This window comes from Lepisosteus oculatus, chromosome 26, assembly GCF_040954835.1.
Source record: "Lepisosteus oculatus isolate fLepOcu1 chromosome 26, fLepOcu1.hap2, whole genome shotgun sequence".
NCBI classification, from domain to species: domain Eukaryota; kingdom Metazoa; phylum Chordata; class Actinopteri; order Semionotiformes; family Lepisosteidae; genus Lepisosteus; species Lepisosteus oculatus.
Window position 1 is genome coordinate 4,745,636 of NC_090721.1, and position 18,865 is coordinate 4,764,500.

General features: G+C 37.2%; 1 protein-coding gene across 5 annotated transcripts in view; it reads right to left on the bottom strand.

The window, feature by feature from the left end:
• Positions 1 to 4,220: 4,220 nt before the first annotated feature.
• The window catches only part of LOC107079938 (uncharacterized), a 42,779-nt gene continuing 28,134 nt past the window's right edge, over positions 4,221 to 18,865 (bottom strand). For 2 of the 5 annotated variants that reach the window (XM_069184392.1, XM_069184391.1), the window contains exons 27-31: positions 18,762 to 18,819; positions 16,918 to 17,070; positions 14,745 to 14,945; positions 5,384 to 5,491; positions 4,221 to 4,867 (exon numbers count right to left, since the gene is read on the bottom strand). In XM_069184392.1, coding sequence (XP_069040493.1) covers positions 4,784 to 4,867; positions 5,384 to 5,491; positions 14,745 to 14,945; positions 16,918 to 17,070; positions 18,762 to 18,819 — 604 coding nt within the window. In that variant the 3' untranslated portion in view covers positions 4,221 to 4,783. Of the gene's footprint in view, positions 4,868 to 5,383; positions 5,492 to 8,464; positions 10,124 to 14,744; positions 14,946 to 16,917; positions 17,071 to 18,761; positions 18,820 to 18,865 lie in introns of those variants that run through there. The other 3 variants (XM_069184393.1, XM_069184394.1, XM_069184395.1) reach the window with 3 other exon arrangements.

Here is an 18,865-nt window from a genome sequence, read left to right on the forward strand (position 1 = left end):
TGAAACCCAGCAGATAACCTTCAGTGGAGCTAGGACGGACACTGCTGTCACAGAGGGGCCACGTGATGGTTTCAAAGGCTCTTCCGTGGATCAATAAAATTGACCACTGTGGAAAGTGTTTTCTGTGTGCAGGTTAAAACTGCTTGTGGGAAGGCAAGAAGGACTGGAAGGGTCCGCAGTTCAAAACAAAGCTCTTGTTTACAGAATGCGGGAACAGAGAGGCGTCAAGTCTTTTCCAGTTTTCTACCAAGCGTGGAGCAGTAATAGGATAGGTATTAAGAAAGCAGCGACCCCCGCCAAGCTTCTTCGACTTTGCTATTTACACTGAGTGACAGAGACAAGCTCAATATACTCTATAATGATAGATAGATGGGAGCCCGAGCCAAAGAGAAGTAATTACCCAAACTGTCCAAAAGAAGGACTATGAAGAATATAATGATACTTGAACATGGATTTATGTCACGGAAGGGAATATGGAATTTGTGGAATTATGGAAATAGGACAAATATTCAATTTAATTTTTATTAAAATCTATTTTCTTTCCAAACCATTAATTCACCAATATATCTGAGAATGATCTGTGTGTATACTGAGCACCCAGAGAGGCCCATCACTATGCATGTATGGTTTTAGAAATATATATTATATGGATTTTGGATATTGCTTGAATGTGTTTGGCATCATTTTGATAGATTGATCATGAACGACTGACAATGGTACACTCGCATGACTTTGGCTGTTGCACAAGCACTAAATCCCCTCATAAGTTATAACCTGAAAGAAAAACACGAAAAGGAACCAATATTACCTGCTTAATCAGGGAACAACATATTTGTGCCATTGGTATGTTTAAGTAACAACTTAGGTAGACTCACCCAGTAGTGGAACCCCGGTCCTATTCAGTGGTGATTCGAGGGTTTGCAGAGACCTGGCTGATGGCAGCAACGTGGAGAACCACGGACCACAGGGAAGTCCGAGCGTGATGCTCCAGGCGGAAACGTGTTCTCCTTTCAGAGCTGCACTTGCACTGATTGATGGCAAACCGACTGGCTGACGCTACACTGATTAAGACCTGCTGCCCTTCTGATGAGCCCAAGGTACACGTTCTCCTGCTGCCCCTGAAACAACTTTCCCCCAAGATGAAGTGTGACATTTATGCCACGGTGGCCCTGCTCACTAGACTTAAGCCCCACTGAACACTGGAGGGTGGAACTGGGTTAATAACAATAATAACAATAACAACAACAATAATAATAATAATAATAATAATAATAACTTACACTTATATAGCGCTTTCCTGGACACTCCACTCACAGAGCTTTACAGATAATGGGGATCCCCTCCACCACCACCAGTGTGCAGCCCCACCTGGATGACGGGTTGACATGAGGCTTCTAGGGCTCAGGGACCAGTGTAAAAGCATATGCTCTGCATGGCCAGGCTCTGTTAGAGCTACTGGGACAGAACCCCTTGAGTCAGCATGAGCAATGTGGCACAAAGGATGTGTCACAGACGTAGAGTTTGTATCACGTCCAGCAGTGGCCACACACTAGCCTGTGACTTTCACAATGTATATCATCCTCATCCACATAATGGGATTACCTAGGTCACGTCTGTTCAATAAAATGTCATTGCAACGCCTGAAAAGTAAAACATCATTTTCCTGAAGATAACTTTCTGAATGTGTTGCAGTTATACATGATAACGTTTCTTTTGATGATCAGTTTTTTGCACTCTAGATAAGAATACCAACTGTTTCACCTGTGGTTTTCAGTTACAATTTAGCCATTGAAATAAAGATTTGAGTAAAGAATGTTTATAATATCACATGGTGTGCAAATGCCTGTTATACTGCAGGGTGTTTGTGTTACTGTCTAATGAGCTCAGAATGATTTTTTTTCTCTGTTTCACTAAACCAGTGGAATCTACACTGACAGATGAACAATTTATAAAGCTGATAGAATTAAATACTTCAATTTTCAGAATATGTGCATATATGGAATCCATGCTCACTCTTAATATTAATGTAGAAATTACCATCATAGTCCATCATATCATGAAAATGTTGAGAAAAAGATTTTGTGAATAAATTATTTACCTTTCCCTGTCATGTATCATTCAGCTTGAATGTCATTGTTCCTTTCCTTTTTTCAGAATTTTAAAATTACAGCTGCCTGGATGTCTTACCTACTTGTCAAACACTTAGAATCCTTCACACAGATACTTGTTTTCACATTTGAGCCAATCTATAAGTCAGAGAGTGGAAATTATTCCCTTGAACTATGCTATTGTGTAATTGAAAACCTGACAGCTAGAATTCTGCTCTATAAAGAGGGATGACCTTGAGTGATATGGTGTTTTTCAAAGCTGAACAGTTACTATAACTTGTGAGAATGTAAATACTAATGTCTTCTGGCCATTTCGCAAAGATAGAAAGCGGAACTATCAAAACAAATGCTTAATATAAAGTCAAAGCCAGCAGCTCATCAGAATGGCTACCTTGACTATGAGGGAAATTTCAATGATGTCATTAAGACAAATCACGAGGGGTCTATTTCTATTCTGACAATTTCATTTAGCGATTATGTACTGGGAGGCATTAAAACATAAAAAAAGAGTATTGGAACCAATAGCATTTGTTATATTTTATTTTCCCTTTAGTATATCATTAATATTTAGTTTTAAAAAAATCAAATTTTATCTATTTGTTCTTGTTTACTTCTGTGAGCACGTCTCCGCTGACTTTTATATTAAGTGCACAAAAACACAGACTTGAAGAAAGAGTATTTTGTTTTATTACTGTTCACACTTCAATTTTATACCCAATCCATTTGAATGTGGAACAGCCGGTCTCGTCTTTACATCTCAGCTCACTGCAATGAGTATGAGAAAGTAGATAGAGGTCAGGTCTAGCCTGTCTCACTGTTGAACCACACATTGTAAGACACATCATAAGCTCCACAGTGACTTCAGGGAGGCGTGGCTGATATTGCCCATTTCTATTTGTTTGTTTTTAACAAAACCATCAAATTACAAATTGGCCTAAGAATTCCAAACCTGCCTTAGAAGAATCTTTATTTCATGCAAGACTGCTGTCTGTGTCCTTGTATCTCTCATGTGGTATGCTTCTATTTCTGCAGCCTTTAACTGCAGATCTTACAGTTGAGAACAGATGGAGAAAAGGTGTCTGTAATCATGTTTCTTAAAAGCTGTCTCCAGCATGCATGAACAGCATGGGGTTAATAAATGCAATAAGCTTTTGTAGATTGGATGTGAATGGGAAGGTAATGAGATGACGCCCCCGACTCCACTACACAGGGATTAAGAAATAAGACAAACGAAGACAAAACACCTTGGTAAGTGATAAAGAATATCAAAAGAAAATAAAACCACTTGTTAGCCTTTTAAAACCAATCCAGTGTAGTGAAACGTAATCTGTCTCATTCAGGTGCTTTGTTTCTCTTTCACACAGCAATCTTCTGTCTTATTTCGCAAGCCATAAGGCTAACTAACATGAGACTACCCATTAGCTGGGAAAGACAGTGGACATTTAATAGAAATTCTCTATCGTCAGCCCCATCTGGCTGTCGACCAGGTGAGAAAAAAGCCAAGTAGTTACCTTGGGAGAATTCATTCAGGGCACAGTGCAAATACATCTTCCCGAAAATTTCATAGACCTGAGACCACTGTGAAATGGAACTGTAGAGTTACTTAACGTTACCAATACCACAGGAGGACAAGCCTGTAAGATAACCACATTTGCTGCAAACTGCAGTCTTCCTGTCTGAATACGACTGCCGCATTAAATAAAACAAAGCCACAGCATAGCTAGACATAATCACAGCCTGTCTGAGTTCATACCATGAAACAAGGCCCTGGTCTGACAGGGAATTACTGGTGTGTCAGGTTCATAAGATCATTTGAAAGATTATTTTCTATATATATACTGAATACAATTGCAGCATACAGAGTTAGAAAGCTGATTTTCTGGATGAGGAAAAGAGAACATCAGGCACATTTATTGCACTGAGAATAATACATTATAGCTGCTGAATGGTCTGCTGAGGCTACACATTGGTATTATTAATGATACCCTAATGATCTACTTATGGCAGGAAGCATCCTTTACATTAATATATTAGGACTCAAATGCTGCCATGTTAGGTAACCATTTAATTTTATTGCTTTAATACTAAGATCACCTTTTCTAAACACGGCACAGCACATTGGATATTTTTCCACATCCATCCATTTTATAACTGCTTTATCCAAAGGGTCACAGGGGAGCTGGAGCCTATCCTTGCAAGCAACGGGCGCAAGGCAGGGCACACTCCGGGTGGGACGCCAGTCTCATAGGGCACACGCTGCACCAACGCAGATGCGCACGCATTCACACAGTGCCAGTTTTCCCGGAGGTCAGTTACCCCACCAGCATGTCTCTGGGCAGTGCGCCGGAGGGAAACCCCCTCGAACGTGGGGAGAACATGCAGACTCCACCCAGACAGCACCCCAGGTCTAGAATAGAATCCAGGGCCCTAGTGCTGTGAGGGAGAAGCTCTGACAACTGTTTTTCCACATTGTTTCTTTAAAACAAAAAATGAATATAAATCTAAAAATAGGTTTGAAGAAACTCTGGGGAATAATTCCCAAATTTGCCGAATTGCTCTCACAACAATTTATTTCTGAGCCATGGCACACGTCTTTGATGTGTCGTTTGCCTTGTTCTCGTGGTGGCTGCATCAACACAGCTGGTTCCCCAGGTCCTGCTTTTCGTTCACAGGCTTTATTTCTCAGCCCAACAAGCTGCGTTTATAAAACAATCTCCACGCCTGGTTTGCCGGAGATTGTCCACCTGTAATTTGCTCCCCTAAGAACAGTTTTCACAAAGAGCAGTAGTTTACAAATCCACACACAAAAAAAGAACTCAAAAGGCAGAATAAACCATGGCTGAAATGCGCTCAGCACTCAACAAAAACAGTTCAGCCACTGGGAGAAATTATTTTCAAAGGTCTGCTTATTCTGTGGAAAAAAAATTGTGACAACTGATGGAAGGCAGCAGTACTTATTTTGAAAAAAGAAACACTAAATGTAGGTAATGCGCTATACATGTCTTTGAAACATATGCACATGATTTATATCAAACAAGTACATATATATAATAAATAAGCATTTTTTTTCCTATTGGCAAAACAACTCTTACCTACTGTGAAGGATAGTAATAGAATTCTGATGCAAACGTCAGAGAAGACTTCTGTTCAGGGTACCGCCTTCTGAAGTACGGCAACAGGTTAAACAATTTGCACGCTTAAAGGAAGTAAGCTGCTAAAACACTTACATTATGAAACATCATACAGTAAGTGACAAGGGGAAAAATGTTACCTACAGGGTTGGAAACTTTCAGCCGAGCCTCGTTTGTCACACTGGAGATCCTTTGAAATGCTTTTCTTAGTCTCTTCCCTTCGTCCAGCCCAGAGCAGATGCCTGGCCGGACCTGTGGAAAGAGGTCACCTGGCAGAGATAGAGCACAATCGAAGGGGATCAGGTGCAGGTGTAGAAGTGCCCTGCAAGACCCCAGGGAATCCAGCGATTCTCCTTTTCTGTCCTTTAACATGTTGCACCCATCTCACTGAAAACGGGCATGAAAACGGGGGTGGTGCGGGATCAATCACCCAATCAATCATCATTTTATGAAACATCCTTTCCTGACTACCTCCAAACATCCCAGTTGTGTAGGGTGCTGCAGAAAGGGCAGCCAAGAGTAATTTAGCCGAAATACAGAAGCAGTGTGTAAAAGCTGTAAATAAAACAGGTACAGTGCCCTCTGTGTTTATTCATATCCCTGAAGGAATAGGAGCAATAAATATCAAATAACAAAAAGGTTTACTGACTGGATAACGTCTTTTGATTAAAAAATTCTGAAAACATTATACAGTAATCTTAATTGCATTACACAGAGAAGAATTGCATTTGTCCTAATTTATGTCTAGATAGGACAAGGTTCACATTTATTCACACTCCTGTATTTTGTAAATCTTCCTCTGGCAGGGATCAAACTAACTGTATGCCCCTGGCTCAATTTTAGTTTAATCTGTCCATAAGACATTGTCTCCATTATAATTCCAACAATGTTGAGCTAGTTTGAGCTACACGTTTTTGTGGTGCACATACAGAAGAGGCTGCTACCTTGCAACCCAGCAATGATGCCCGCATTCATGCAGACTTTAAATGCCAGTTTTTCGACACTTTGTATCCTGAAGATGCCAGTGTGTATTGGAGATCTCCAGCTGTTGCCTTCAGATTAATCTTTGCCTCCCAAGCCACTAGTTTCGCTGGTTGTGGAGGCAAGATACACTTGCATCTTCTTCCTAGCAGGATTGCTCCAGTACGAGTAGCCTTCAATTTCTTAATAACTGACATGATTAATAATTGATGAGAAAGTGGTAGATACAGCTTTTTGTGGAATCTTTTGCAGCCATCCCCCAGCTTGTGGAGGTCAATGAGCATTTGTCCGCATTCTTTGAAGAGCTCTCTGACATTAAGTTTATAACAATGCATGCTGCAACTGAATTTTCTTTGTGTATTACCTCCTTTCATACCCCAGGGAAACAGAAAGCCTTCTGAGACCTCTGTATAGCTGTAGAGGCTTCCATTGCACTTTCAAAGAGCAGCATGTTATTGTAGATTTATTTCTGTTTATTTTTTAAAGGAATACTTAGTGGTGTGAATAAACGTGACCTTCTTGTTTTGCAGAATTCAATTATTTATGACTAATATGACTACGCTCTCTGCTATGCTATTATTATTACAGTATGACATTTCAGCATTTGTTAAGTGAGATAAAGTACAATCCATAACTCATTCTGATTTTTTGTTCCTGTTTCACTGAGGGTATGAATAAATCTGGAGGGCATTGTACAATAAAACAGCACCATAACTGTGAGGTACTGTATGAAATGTCTTTTCATGGGAGTCGAAGGTATCGGAGGATGCATTTATTTTCAAACATTAATCAAAGGTTACATCTAAGGACTCCTATTTAGAAAGCTCTATACAAACAGGGAGCTGGGTGGAGTTATGAGGATAAAATCATGATGACTATAAGAAAGGTACCATGCCAAGAAAGCCCAGCTCTCAAATCTGCATCTCATAAGCAAGTGAAAGCCTGAAGAGAGCCTTCTAAATCAGAGAATAAAGTAGGCGATAAAATGGAAATGGCCAAAGAGAGATATATTTTGAATTATCTTATGAGCCATCCAAGGCAAATAAATGTAATTTATTCACTTACATATCTGATGAATTATTCATTAGATCTACAGCACCAGCAGAGATTTTGGAATTCGTCACCACAAAAATTTGGAAAGTTCACACCAGCGCTATTCCTGCCTCAGAACAGTCTGTCTATTTGAAAGCCAGACAGCACAGGGAAACATTTGTTTATACTGCCCTGAGTGTGCAGGGCTGGAGTGACCAAAGTGTTCAGCAATCAATCTGTCCACAGAATGCAGGCTCATTGCGCTGCAGTAAAATGAATATGGAAATGTTCCTTGAGATAACACCTGTTCCAATGCTCTGTTATATAAATACTAAACACTAACCTGCTGAGTGAAACAGATGCATTACTCTGCTGTGTATTAAAGACAGCCTTAGGCTATTGGGAACAGAAACATAATGAAGAATATCACACATGTATAAGTGAATGACATTGTTTTTTTCAGGGCTTCTTTGGAAAACTCCATACATGTACTGTAATTTAACAGGGAATATAAAGTGCAGGAAACAGCAGCACCGAGGACCGAAGTGATGCATTCATCTACAAAACTGTTGCATAATATCAGAATCCAATTTGTTCCCAGATGGAGGATAGCAATCCTGAAAGAGCCATTGCTATACACACTAGTCCCAGTCTGAGTCTGCAGGGACAGATCCCAGAACATTTTGTCCCATAACTAGAAAATATAACGCTACCAAATAAGCCTGGCAGGGAACAGAGGCTTTTATTTTTAAAATAATCTGGCTTTACGACTTTATTTATTTCCACAAATGTGACAACATTCAATAGTTTGTTTCAATGGTGCACAAAATGGTGTAATACGCTAGCACAAGACATCCGTGTCTAGTGGTCTAGTTCAAGGCTTGTCTTTCGACATAATGAAATTCAATTTTAAACTTGCACTCTGGTGAGTTATTTTTCTCTGGAAAGGAGAAAAACAAACCCGTTCTTGTGTGTTTTGTTGACATATTGACATAAAGTGACATATTTCTTTGTTTTAAAGACAAGGGAAAAAAGTATTGCACAGAACACTAGAGGAGTGGAGGCTCTGAGAACTATTCTGCAGGTTGTGAATAGCATTACAGCTATGTGTTCATTGACAATTTGGTTTACAAATTAGATGGTGGCTGAGCTACTTCCATTTCCTATATCCTTGATCTGGTTTTATATTATCCAAATAACAGGAGAGGGAGGAGGAGCCATCATCATCTTTAATTTGACCAATTATATCAAACAGACAAGACGAAAGCAAGTCCATTACATATCACTGCAAATGTTTTGTGTGTGTGTGTGGGGGACAGAAATTTACATTCGTGTTATCTTATGTTTGAGGAAAAAACAAACGCATAAAAATGTAGGAGCACATTGTCTGCCTTGCTCTGCGCGGTGAGAATACATTTTGCAATACTACACATGGCACGAAACTCATATTAGTTACAAAACATATTGTCATTTCTAATTGCATTTACCTTGAACTACTAAACAGATAAAAAGAAAGAGGCAGATAAGATGTCCATGCAAATATATGTTAAAAAGGAGAGATGCAAAAGATTAATGTGATCTCAGTGTCCTTAATCTATAATGGTCACCCCTTGCTATGTGCTGTGTAGATAGCAGAATTGTTGTAAGGCTAACAGAAAATAAGTTCACAGTGTAATATTTTAATTATAATTCAATGATTAATAAAAAAGGCAATTTCCTACTGTATATACAGTATAGCACTTCTTATTCCAACAGATCCCAAAGAATATTTATAATTAATATTGCTTAAAATAACGTTTATTTTAAAACCATCATATACAGTATATTATTACTATTACAAAGAAATCAAACCATGAAATATCAGCACTCCTTATTGCTTAAAATGTATTTTCCTAAAAAAATGTCAATTGCAATTTAAACAAATGTAACTATTGGTATGAGGAAAAAAATAATAATTTGATTAGCCTGTTGGTACAAAATATGTAGAGGGTTTGCTAACATTAAAAAAAGTATATGTGACACAAAGTGCCTTACTCTGTTCACTTCTACTTCACCCCAGGTGCAATATGGTAGCAAATTACAAATGACCCACACATGGTACAGAAGTAAAGACATCACAATGCCTGTTGACACTTTATGATATCATCTGTGACACAGAAAATGGCAATTAAACCCATCACATAGCATTGTAATTCTTAAGGGATAATAGACCATATATTTTAGTGAAATCTTGAATCTCTACCTAAAAAGCCATTCAGTCCCACTGAACTATTTGAACTACTAAAAGCTATGTGCTTTTACCATGACCCTGTGGTCTTAAATCTGCCAAATTAGCATTTGATGGGCATTTTATATAAGGTTTTCAACTCAAATAAAAGACATCAAGCCATTTCCATTTACATAAGACCTTTACGTTGATGTGTTGTAATTTATTTTGTGTCTGCCTTTCTCTTTTCTGCCCTTGCTTTGTATAACAACTTCATCTTTTGGAGGTATGACTCACAGTGCAGTAAGCAAGCGCCAATCCTCTTTGGAATTCAAATTGACTGCAAAAAAGCCAAGCAACTGCTATACCACTCATGTTTCATATAAAACCACCTCTGAGCGATTCACAGACTGGGGGAAGTCATCAATAAACGTCAATGATACTCACTCCTAAATAATCTGACACTAGCTGCAAATAATTAAAAAAGGGAAAAATCAAGATTTTGCTTTTTTTGATTGTGATTACTTTCTAGACAAGCCCATTTGAATGTTTTGGGAAAACTGTATCGAACAGCACTGAATGAAATTTCCATGTTTTAAAACATTTTTCACAGTCAGTGATTCATCTCAGAGAGGTCCGTACCCAGCATTCATCAAAGCTGTTTCCTGCAGAGAAACGAGAAATATCATCAGCCCTGTGAAAAGATACAGAAATTATTTAACCCTGTAAAGCCCAGCATTCTCCTTGGTAAAAAAACTAATTTTATTGTAAATGCACTGCAAATTAAACAGAATTTTGGGATGATTTAAGGAAACTAGTTTGCATTACAGGAAACTATGTCACTGATCTTCCTTAAGTGAATATTTGACATTTTAGATAAACTAATGAGGTCTTGATAAGAAATTTGTGCTTGTGCTTTGTTCTTTTTATTTCATTCTGAAAATCGCAGAGTGAACCAATCCATTCTCATGATGCATTTAGAGAGATTTTGATTGAATGACACATAATTAATGACATGGGCACAGAGGCACGCTGCCTGAAACTTCATTTCTCTCTCGCCTTCCTTCCTTCATTCTTTCTCCTCCATGGGACTGGCCTGAAAGTTTCTGTACTTTTTTAGGTTGTTCCTCTCTCTATCTTTGTTCAGCCTACCAAGGTTTAGTAAAGACAAAACCTCGCATATAAATTCCCTAAATTAAATTTGTGGTTTGACTTTTCTTTTCAACAACAACAGCTACATTTCCACAACTGATTAGTCTCCTTTTGTTAGCATGTGCTGCATACTAGAGTTAGCAATTTCTTTCAGTGCTGGAACACTTATCCTGAAGTCAAACGAGTGCTCGTTTCTGCTGGGATTACAACCCACTAGAGCCCCAGACCATTTCTCTTTGAGCAAGAACAAAAAAAACTCACTTGCAGGGATGAAAAATGACAAAAGACCAAGAGTAATGCAGGAACGAAATCTTCAGAGACAGACAGATTCCTTTTAGCCAAGAAAGAAAATCGCAAACAATAACATAACCTGTTCAGAGAATATTTATTTGCCCTGGTTTAAGGCAGCTAAGCAAAATATTTTCAACATAACGGCAGCATTGTATTTACTTGAAATTGCATCCTTGATGTAGAAATATGGAGGAGTTATTAAGGAAAACCTTAAATGACACAAATTCTACAGTGCAGTAGTCATTCATAAAACTGAACTGTCAGGAGGCTAACAATATTTGTGTACACACTAGCTCAGAAAGAAAATCAAACTTTATTACAGCGGTAGTGTTGGAAAGAAAGCAGCAAATCACCCAGGAAACAGCTCCTGAATAGTTAAAGGTTAGCAAATTTATCTTTGAAACAGATGTTTCTTAGAATAGGGAATCAGAAGCACTGTTTGATAAATACAGCAGAAAAGCTGTTATCACTTGTCATTCTAAAGGGTTATTAGTAATTTATTTGGCTGATGCTTTTATTCAAAGCGAAATATATTTATACTTATTTATGCAGGTGGTCATTTAATGGGATCAATTTCAGTGAAGTACTTGGCTTAAGGGTAAAAAAGTTGTATTTGGACCTATAAGCTTACAGTTCAGAGTCTTAACCAGTCCTTCACACTAAAATGCTTCCTAAACTTAAGCACTGAGCCTGTGAAATTCTCACTCTCTTTAATAAAATGAGCAATTGCAATATGATTTAAAACAGAAAAAATATGAAAATGCATTATTATTTGGAAAACTACAGTTTTAGTTCACAAGCGTGAAATGGAATTGTGAATTTCGATTTTTGGAAAATTTTGAAGAATATGGCAAAATTCATGTCCAGTGCTTTATCCTTTTCATGTGTGAGCATGATCTAAATTCATGCAACCTATTCCTTAGTATATTTTGAACACTCTATTTATATTTATACAGTAAGCATGACTTGACTACTTGTGGTAACCGAGATAAGAAAACTGGTTCGTAAGAAACACAGTAATTTGATACGTACAGTTTTCTAGACTTATATCTAGGTATGAAAGACATTGTATTTTTCTGTTTTGTGCACTTAAATGGGGGCTTTTCACAAAGAAATCAAAAACACTAGTTTAATTAATTAAACACCTTCGGATGAGATTTCATATAAGGAGAACACCTGAAAACTGATAATACACAGAAGCTATTCCACAGATACCTTAATGAAAATCACTGTGTACAGTAATTTGCAATCAAACTAAATAAAAAAAAGCTTCAATTTGATATCCCATGATCTAAGCAGTATGTACCAATGCTAATGCCCAAAATGTGCTGTGTTTTTGTTGAAGAAGAGTTTATGCATTGGGGGCTTCTGCTTATTTCCCATCTTCACAACAGACATGTTGGTGTCATAATAAAGGTGGCCTGTAAGAGCTCATTCATAGCAGCAATTTTTCAAAATGACAAGATAAATCTGTGAGAAAAACACAATGCATTAAACACAACCCCTGCACTATTTATTTTAAAGTGAGGCTCTCCATTTCAATAATAAAGTTTATCTTTCTGTCTGTGCTGCTGCTAGATTTAATATAGGTTTTTGCCACAGATTCTAGACTATGAAATAGCTATTATTCAGTCAGTCTTGCACTCTAGCGGTTTTGTCAAACCATTCCTTCAAAAAAAACATCTGAAAGTTCTGGTCTATCACTCTTACAAGTAATGCAATATGATTTTGAGAATATTGGCGTTTTTAAAACATACAGCCCAACAGAAAAGACTCAGCAAAAATGATATTTGTAAAAAGCAGAAAATAGCAAAAGACTACTCTTCACCTAATCAGTGATGATTGGTCTATGAATATTGTGCTTCCTGTCTGTAATTATGTCATGTGGAACAATCCTGTGGCATAAATTACGTAAACTTTGACAGCAAAGAAGAAATGCATTATTTAAATAATTTCTGCTTCACTGCTAATACATTATGCATTTCATTTCCTTTAACCAAAGACTCAAAACGACACTTTGAATGATTATGCGGTAACTTCTAAGCATATTGTTCTGTAGAACTTTTCTTTTTGATTTTTTAAAAAACAATTAAAATCTGCTTTCAAATCAGTTTTGTTGACTACTTCCAGCATCAGTTCCTTACTGTTCATACTAAAAAGGCAGCTAGATACGCAAGTGATTACGGATATGATATTTGGAACAGTTTATTGTTGATGTAAAATCAAAGCTCTGTAAACTACCCAAATGATCTCTGCTGTAACCTAAAGTATGGTTTTCATAGACTTTGTCAATGTCTTTGAGAATTCTGAAAACATGAATCAGGTTGCTTCAAAAGCCACGAAAGTTCATGAGAGTCCCTCTTTAAGGATCAGTGGAAAATGGGAAATTTGATCTTTCAGACACAAATGGCCTTTTGTACTCAAAATGAGTGTAATTTGCAGTATACTTTAGCACCATACACCTGTGCAGATACATTCTTATTATTCGGGGTTTCACAGCCAGTGGTTTTTTGGCACAGGAGTAATTACCTGTCTCTATGATCAACTACTTGATTAGTCAGAAGAAACACACAAGATGTCTTTGGAGCGTGTTTCAAAATACCGAGTTCTGCGAGATAGGAAGCCAGGCAGAAATAAGGGAACAAGGACAGGCACAAGCTTAACTATTATTTTTTGCACTCCCACAAAAAAAAAAAACATTTACAAAAGGAGGGTCAGGAAAGTAGTATAAGGCCATTAAATAATAACTTGTTTTTAGTGTCGCTAATAAATTCCATTTTTAATGTTTTATCCTTGGTCAGATGTATAGCGTATACGACAGTGAAACATGAAGCAGGGGACACAAGGGGGAACTCCAAGAGGCGCTTACCACTCTGAAAACAGGAGGTACTTCTTTGGCGGAGTTGTGCGAGTATGAAACACACTACAAAGACGTATTACCCTGAGGTTTTTCAAGAAATGGCTGAATTAATTACCAACTGAGAAGAATAAACAAACATGATATATGGGCTGGGTGGCCTCTCATTTGTAACTGTACATATTTTCTTATGTTTTAACACTGTTAAGTACAGCACTATAAAAAGTCCAACAGTATTCTTAAATTACGACACTTACACAAAGTGCCTTTATTCTCAAGGATATATTGCTAGACAGCCCATCCTTCCAAACTGAGGGGGCAACAAGCAGAAACAGGTTAGGGTTGCCACTGTGAAGCCAACATGACTTTGAAAGATCTGCAAAAGTCTCTGTTTACGATGGGAGTCATATCCCAGTCCCTACACAAAGCTGGCCTGTGTGGGTGAGTGGCAGAAAATAAGTCATTACTGAAAGAGGTACACCTTATTTACCGTCACTGAAGAAGACTCAAGATAGACTGCACACATGGCTAAAAGCGAATGGCCAGACATGACAAAAACTAAACTATTTTGGTCTAAAGCAAAGTTAATGGTGGTGGCAACATCATGATGTGAGGATGCTTTTCATCAGTAGGGACAGGAAAGGCTTAATTCAGGGAAGGAATAAACCGAAATTCACTGTATTCTCAACATGCAACTTTAACAGCCGCTTATGAAGCACAGGTAACAAAGGCACCTACAAAAATCAGCCACCAACAAGAGAGCTATTTGAATCTTTGATGATGAAAAAATAATCAATGTTTAATATTTTGACACTACCGAACTTTGTTTTCTGTCTTTTCTTTTGGTGCAGAGAATGTATCTGTCTTCGTACAAATACATTACAACATATACATTAAATAAATACATAAATATAATCAAAAAATACATACAAAAAAGGCATGAAATCCCACACAGACAGGTCTTTAAGAAACACTACAATACTCACCATCAGTGCATAAAAAGTATTTCCCATCGCCTCCTCATAAAACTGCTCCTCTCGCTGGTACTCTTCACTGCTGCACCCCTGCTTCCTAATTTTGCGATTCAAGCGCTGTAGCACCAGCTGGGAAATTTCTTTTCCTGGCTTCTTCGACTGTGTTTTCAGGAACTTCTTCTTACTGTGCACAGTCAGAAGGTTATCAATCACCTGTTTGGTACAAAAAGATACTTGACTTGCTAACCCTTGAGTTGCTAACCCTATTACTAGCCACACTCAAAGCATACACTGTTTGCAATAACGCATCTTGTTATTTTTCATTAAGAATATATAATTACCAAAACTGTTTTTTTTTAAATTGTAATTCTATTTTTTGTTCTGCTGTTGTGACTTAACTATAAAAAGCATGGAGCTGACACTTCTGACTTCACTTATCAGAATTGAATGTTTCATAAATAATTCAGGTATATTCATGGTAGACTTGTATCATAGAAAGCACAGTGTTTTATGAGAATTTTTAATGACACAATACTTTAGGACATTCAGCCTTGATTGCATTCAATAAGACTGTGCTCTCTCATGTTCACATTGACGTTTTAGTATTGATCAGGTCAGACAACTCATCCCACCCCAGATCTTTCTATTTCAGCTCTCAGCATGAAAGACCTACAGCTATGAATAGTCCTGGTAAAAGAAAACCTTAAAGCTGTCTGTTTTCAAACAGAGCAGTCAGTTAGGTAACTAGGGAGACAAGCGTGGAAAAAAACTGCAGGTCTCAGCTCCCACTGCACTGAGGGCCTTAGCAAAATTATCTAATACCTGAAAAACAATAAAATGTCTGATAAACTAAGATTATATTTTGCACCCTTTACTTTAAGCGATATTTTTACATTATAACTTATGCGATGGACATAAGCTTACTTATATGTCCAATTTAAATACCCTGCTGACATCTTACATTTTCTTCATTATTATAGAATCCTAGTTAAATTTACAGCTCAATCTAAGAATTTAAAATAACCAGAACAATAATGATTAATTGCTCTCTCCTTGCTAAATCTGCACAAACGTTTTCCAGTACATGTAAAAAAAAAATAACACTCATGGATTCAATGAAGGTTTTGCTGTCACGGGCAAGTCACATTTTTTTTTAAAAAAGCAACGGAATTCAAGGTATTACAGAGTATTGAAGGCTTCGTCCTATATAAAAACACATCAAATCAAAAACAGTGCCATACAGAAAGGAAAGGTGATAGTGAATTTTAACAATTTCATGCATATTTCAACTTTCCACAACAGTCACTTATTCATAATTACTGTATATTACTGAATGCATTTAAGCATTGAGGGGAAATCAAACAGACCCTTTAGGTATGAGGCCTTTTTCTACAGCTGAATATGTTTTCAGTCAGTCAATCATAAAATATCGCAGCTTTGTACAGAAATGTAGACTTCAGGGAAGCATTCTTTACCATATTCCTGGCATCATAATATAAGCTTAATAATGTAATGCTTACTGTAATGCTGTTAGTATAGTTACACATCACATCGTAATAATGTGTGTAAAACATTCACATTTAATGTCTTCTAAAAATACTATATATGCACCATGCAAATGGCTATAATATTGTGTCTTAATTGTTGTAGCACTGCTGAAAGAAACATGTGGTCTGAAATGTTCTCTCTAGCATAACGACAACATCCCAGCAGTGTTTGGTAATGATATTGCAATGTTTTGCGTCAACTGGGTGGCGTTGGAATCATCACAGCCGCAATTTGTGTTTCCCACAAAAAAAAAAAACAGAGAGCCAGAACTAAAAATGGCACAAGCCGGAGAAAAAATGAGTTCCAGTAAGAACGGCAAGAGCAGCAGATTTCCAAAGTACACGAAGGAAAGAAAAATATAATAAAAAGCATAAGAGGGAGGTAAAATAGAAGAGAAATCCATTAAAATGACATTTAAGAGCAATACCCTTTAAGGAGGCTACCCATATCATCGACTGGTCTCATAAAGATTCCTAATGCCTGCTCTTCAACATCCTTGCATGTGACATTGCTTTATGACTTTATGAGTCATGACAGAGGGGATGGAAGATAGATGTCAGGGATACAGGGCCTACTGCTTTAATCAGTTCCTGTGGATTTTATGGTGAAGTAGAAGTGTCTGTGCATCGGTGCTTACAGGCAAATCATGGCGTTCATCGTCAAAATAGTGTCCATCCCAAACTTCGGCTACCACACTCCCATAGTTTTTCTGCAGCTTCAGTTTCTTGTTTTTCAGGCTGCGTGAGATGGCATCTTTCAAAGGAAGGGATATCACAGCCCCAAGAAATCCCTGGTGAAAAAAAAGACAAATGAGGTACTTTTTATGTAGTTCATTAAGCAGATTTTTATATTTCACACCTCCCCAGAGTTTTTATTAAATGTTATTACAGTACAAGAAGGGCTGTTTTAATTTATATAGTCACAACAGCCCTAGTTAATTTCTTAATTTTAAAGAACTTTGTTCTTTTTAAACAAGAGTGGTGTTAATAATCTCTCTCAATGTCAAAAAAGTACTAAGAGGTCCATATAATAATATATTGTAATAAAACAGGATGTGCATGAAAGGCCTTATTACACAGAACAATCATCAGATAATGTGTCACACAATTTTTATGTTGTGAAGTATTTACATATTGAAAAGCCAGATTACATTCATAAATGGATTGTTTAAATGACAATAATTTAACATCAGTCTTACATCAATAGGAGACAGAAAATACAAGAGGTAATTTAAAAAGACTACATATGTGGCTAAAAGGCTTAAATACACATTGCTTATGTACTGTATATACACTTACTGCTTTCTCTATAGAACTATAATTCTAGGACACCATCCAACAATGACCTGTAAATATCCCAAATCTATTTTTAAAGTAAAACAGAAGTTGAATTACAAACCATAAAAAATGCTTCACATAATTTTGCATTGACTTTGATGTGTGCCAAGATGTTTTGTAAAGCATGTGTTTAAACGTGCAAAACAAACCAACATACAATTCCAAAGGGTGGTTTTCAAGTGAGGTCCTTAAACACTTTTATCGTTGAAAATTAAAAACAAAATCCCTATACATTTGAACTATGAAACTCACTACCATATTTTCAACTTGTTTGCCAAGAACAAAAAGTGTTCAACTAGAAGGTGTGGCCACTGTATTTAATATGTGCAACTGTGTTTTTTTTCTATTTATTTTCATTAACAAGAACACACAACAGGAAAAAAACAGTAACCATAGTTTGTAATTGTTAAAGGTATCCTCTTTAAAAATATTTCAATAAAGAAAAGCAACTGGTATCATTTCTCATGCATACACCAAGTGGCTGTTACTGAAGTTATGGTTTTAAAATTAAAACTTGGCGATATGAAGAAGTAACGTATACCAACAAAAATCCCATTAAAAAAACCCTGGCACAATAACTTAACACCCACATTGCTTCCAGTAGAGTCAGAGTTTGCTCCTACATTTTCATGCCAAGCTTCTTTGCATTACAGGAGCTTGTGCACCTTGGTGCAGATGGCTGCAAGCAAAATTATAGCTACTGGTCAAGGACAGACAGTGTCACCCTCCTAATTAATACCTGATTTGACGATAAGATCAGAAAATGTATTGCTGTCCTACATATGACAGGTCACATGATATTTTAGTAGTCGCAGAAGAGCAGTTAGCTCTTTTATAGCTTAGCAGCTGGCACAGTTTGCTTGTCCATCCCGATAGGTGATCCCACTGTTTACAGTTTTGTCTCGGAATAAAACGGTAGTCTCAAATAAGTGTGTTACCAAACACTTCTCTCCTGATCTGTTGGACAAATGCAACATATCTCACATCAAATATGTGCTCTATTCTTTGTTTTGTACCAAAAAACACATTTAGGCATCTTAAAAGAGGAATTAACATGAATCATATACTTGCAGTGTAACTTAATAGAACACAGTTACTGTTTTTCATTGTTTTGCAATGTAAGCTGAGCAAAAGAAGCACTCACACCATCAGGATTTCCTTGGAAAATGGGCACGTGGTGAATCCCACTCCAGACATAAGGACTGCAGCAAAATAAAAACACAAGAAAACAAAACTAATTCCCTACTG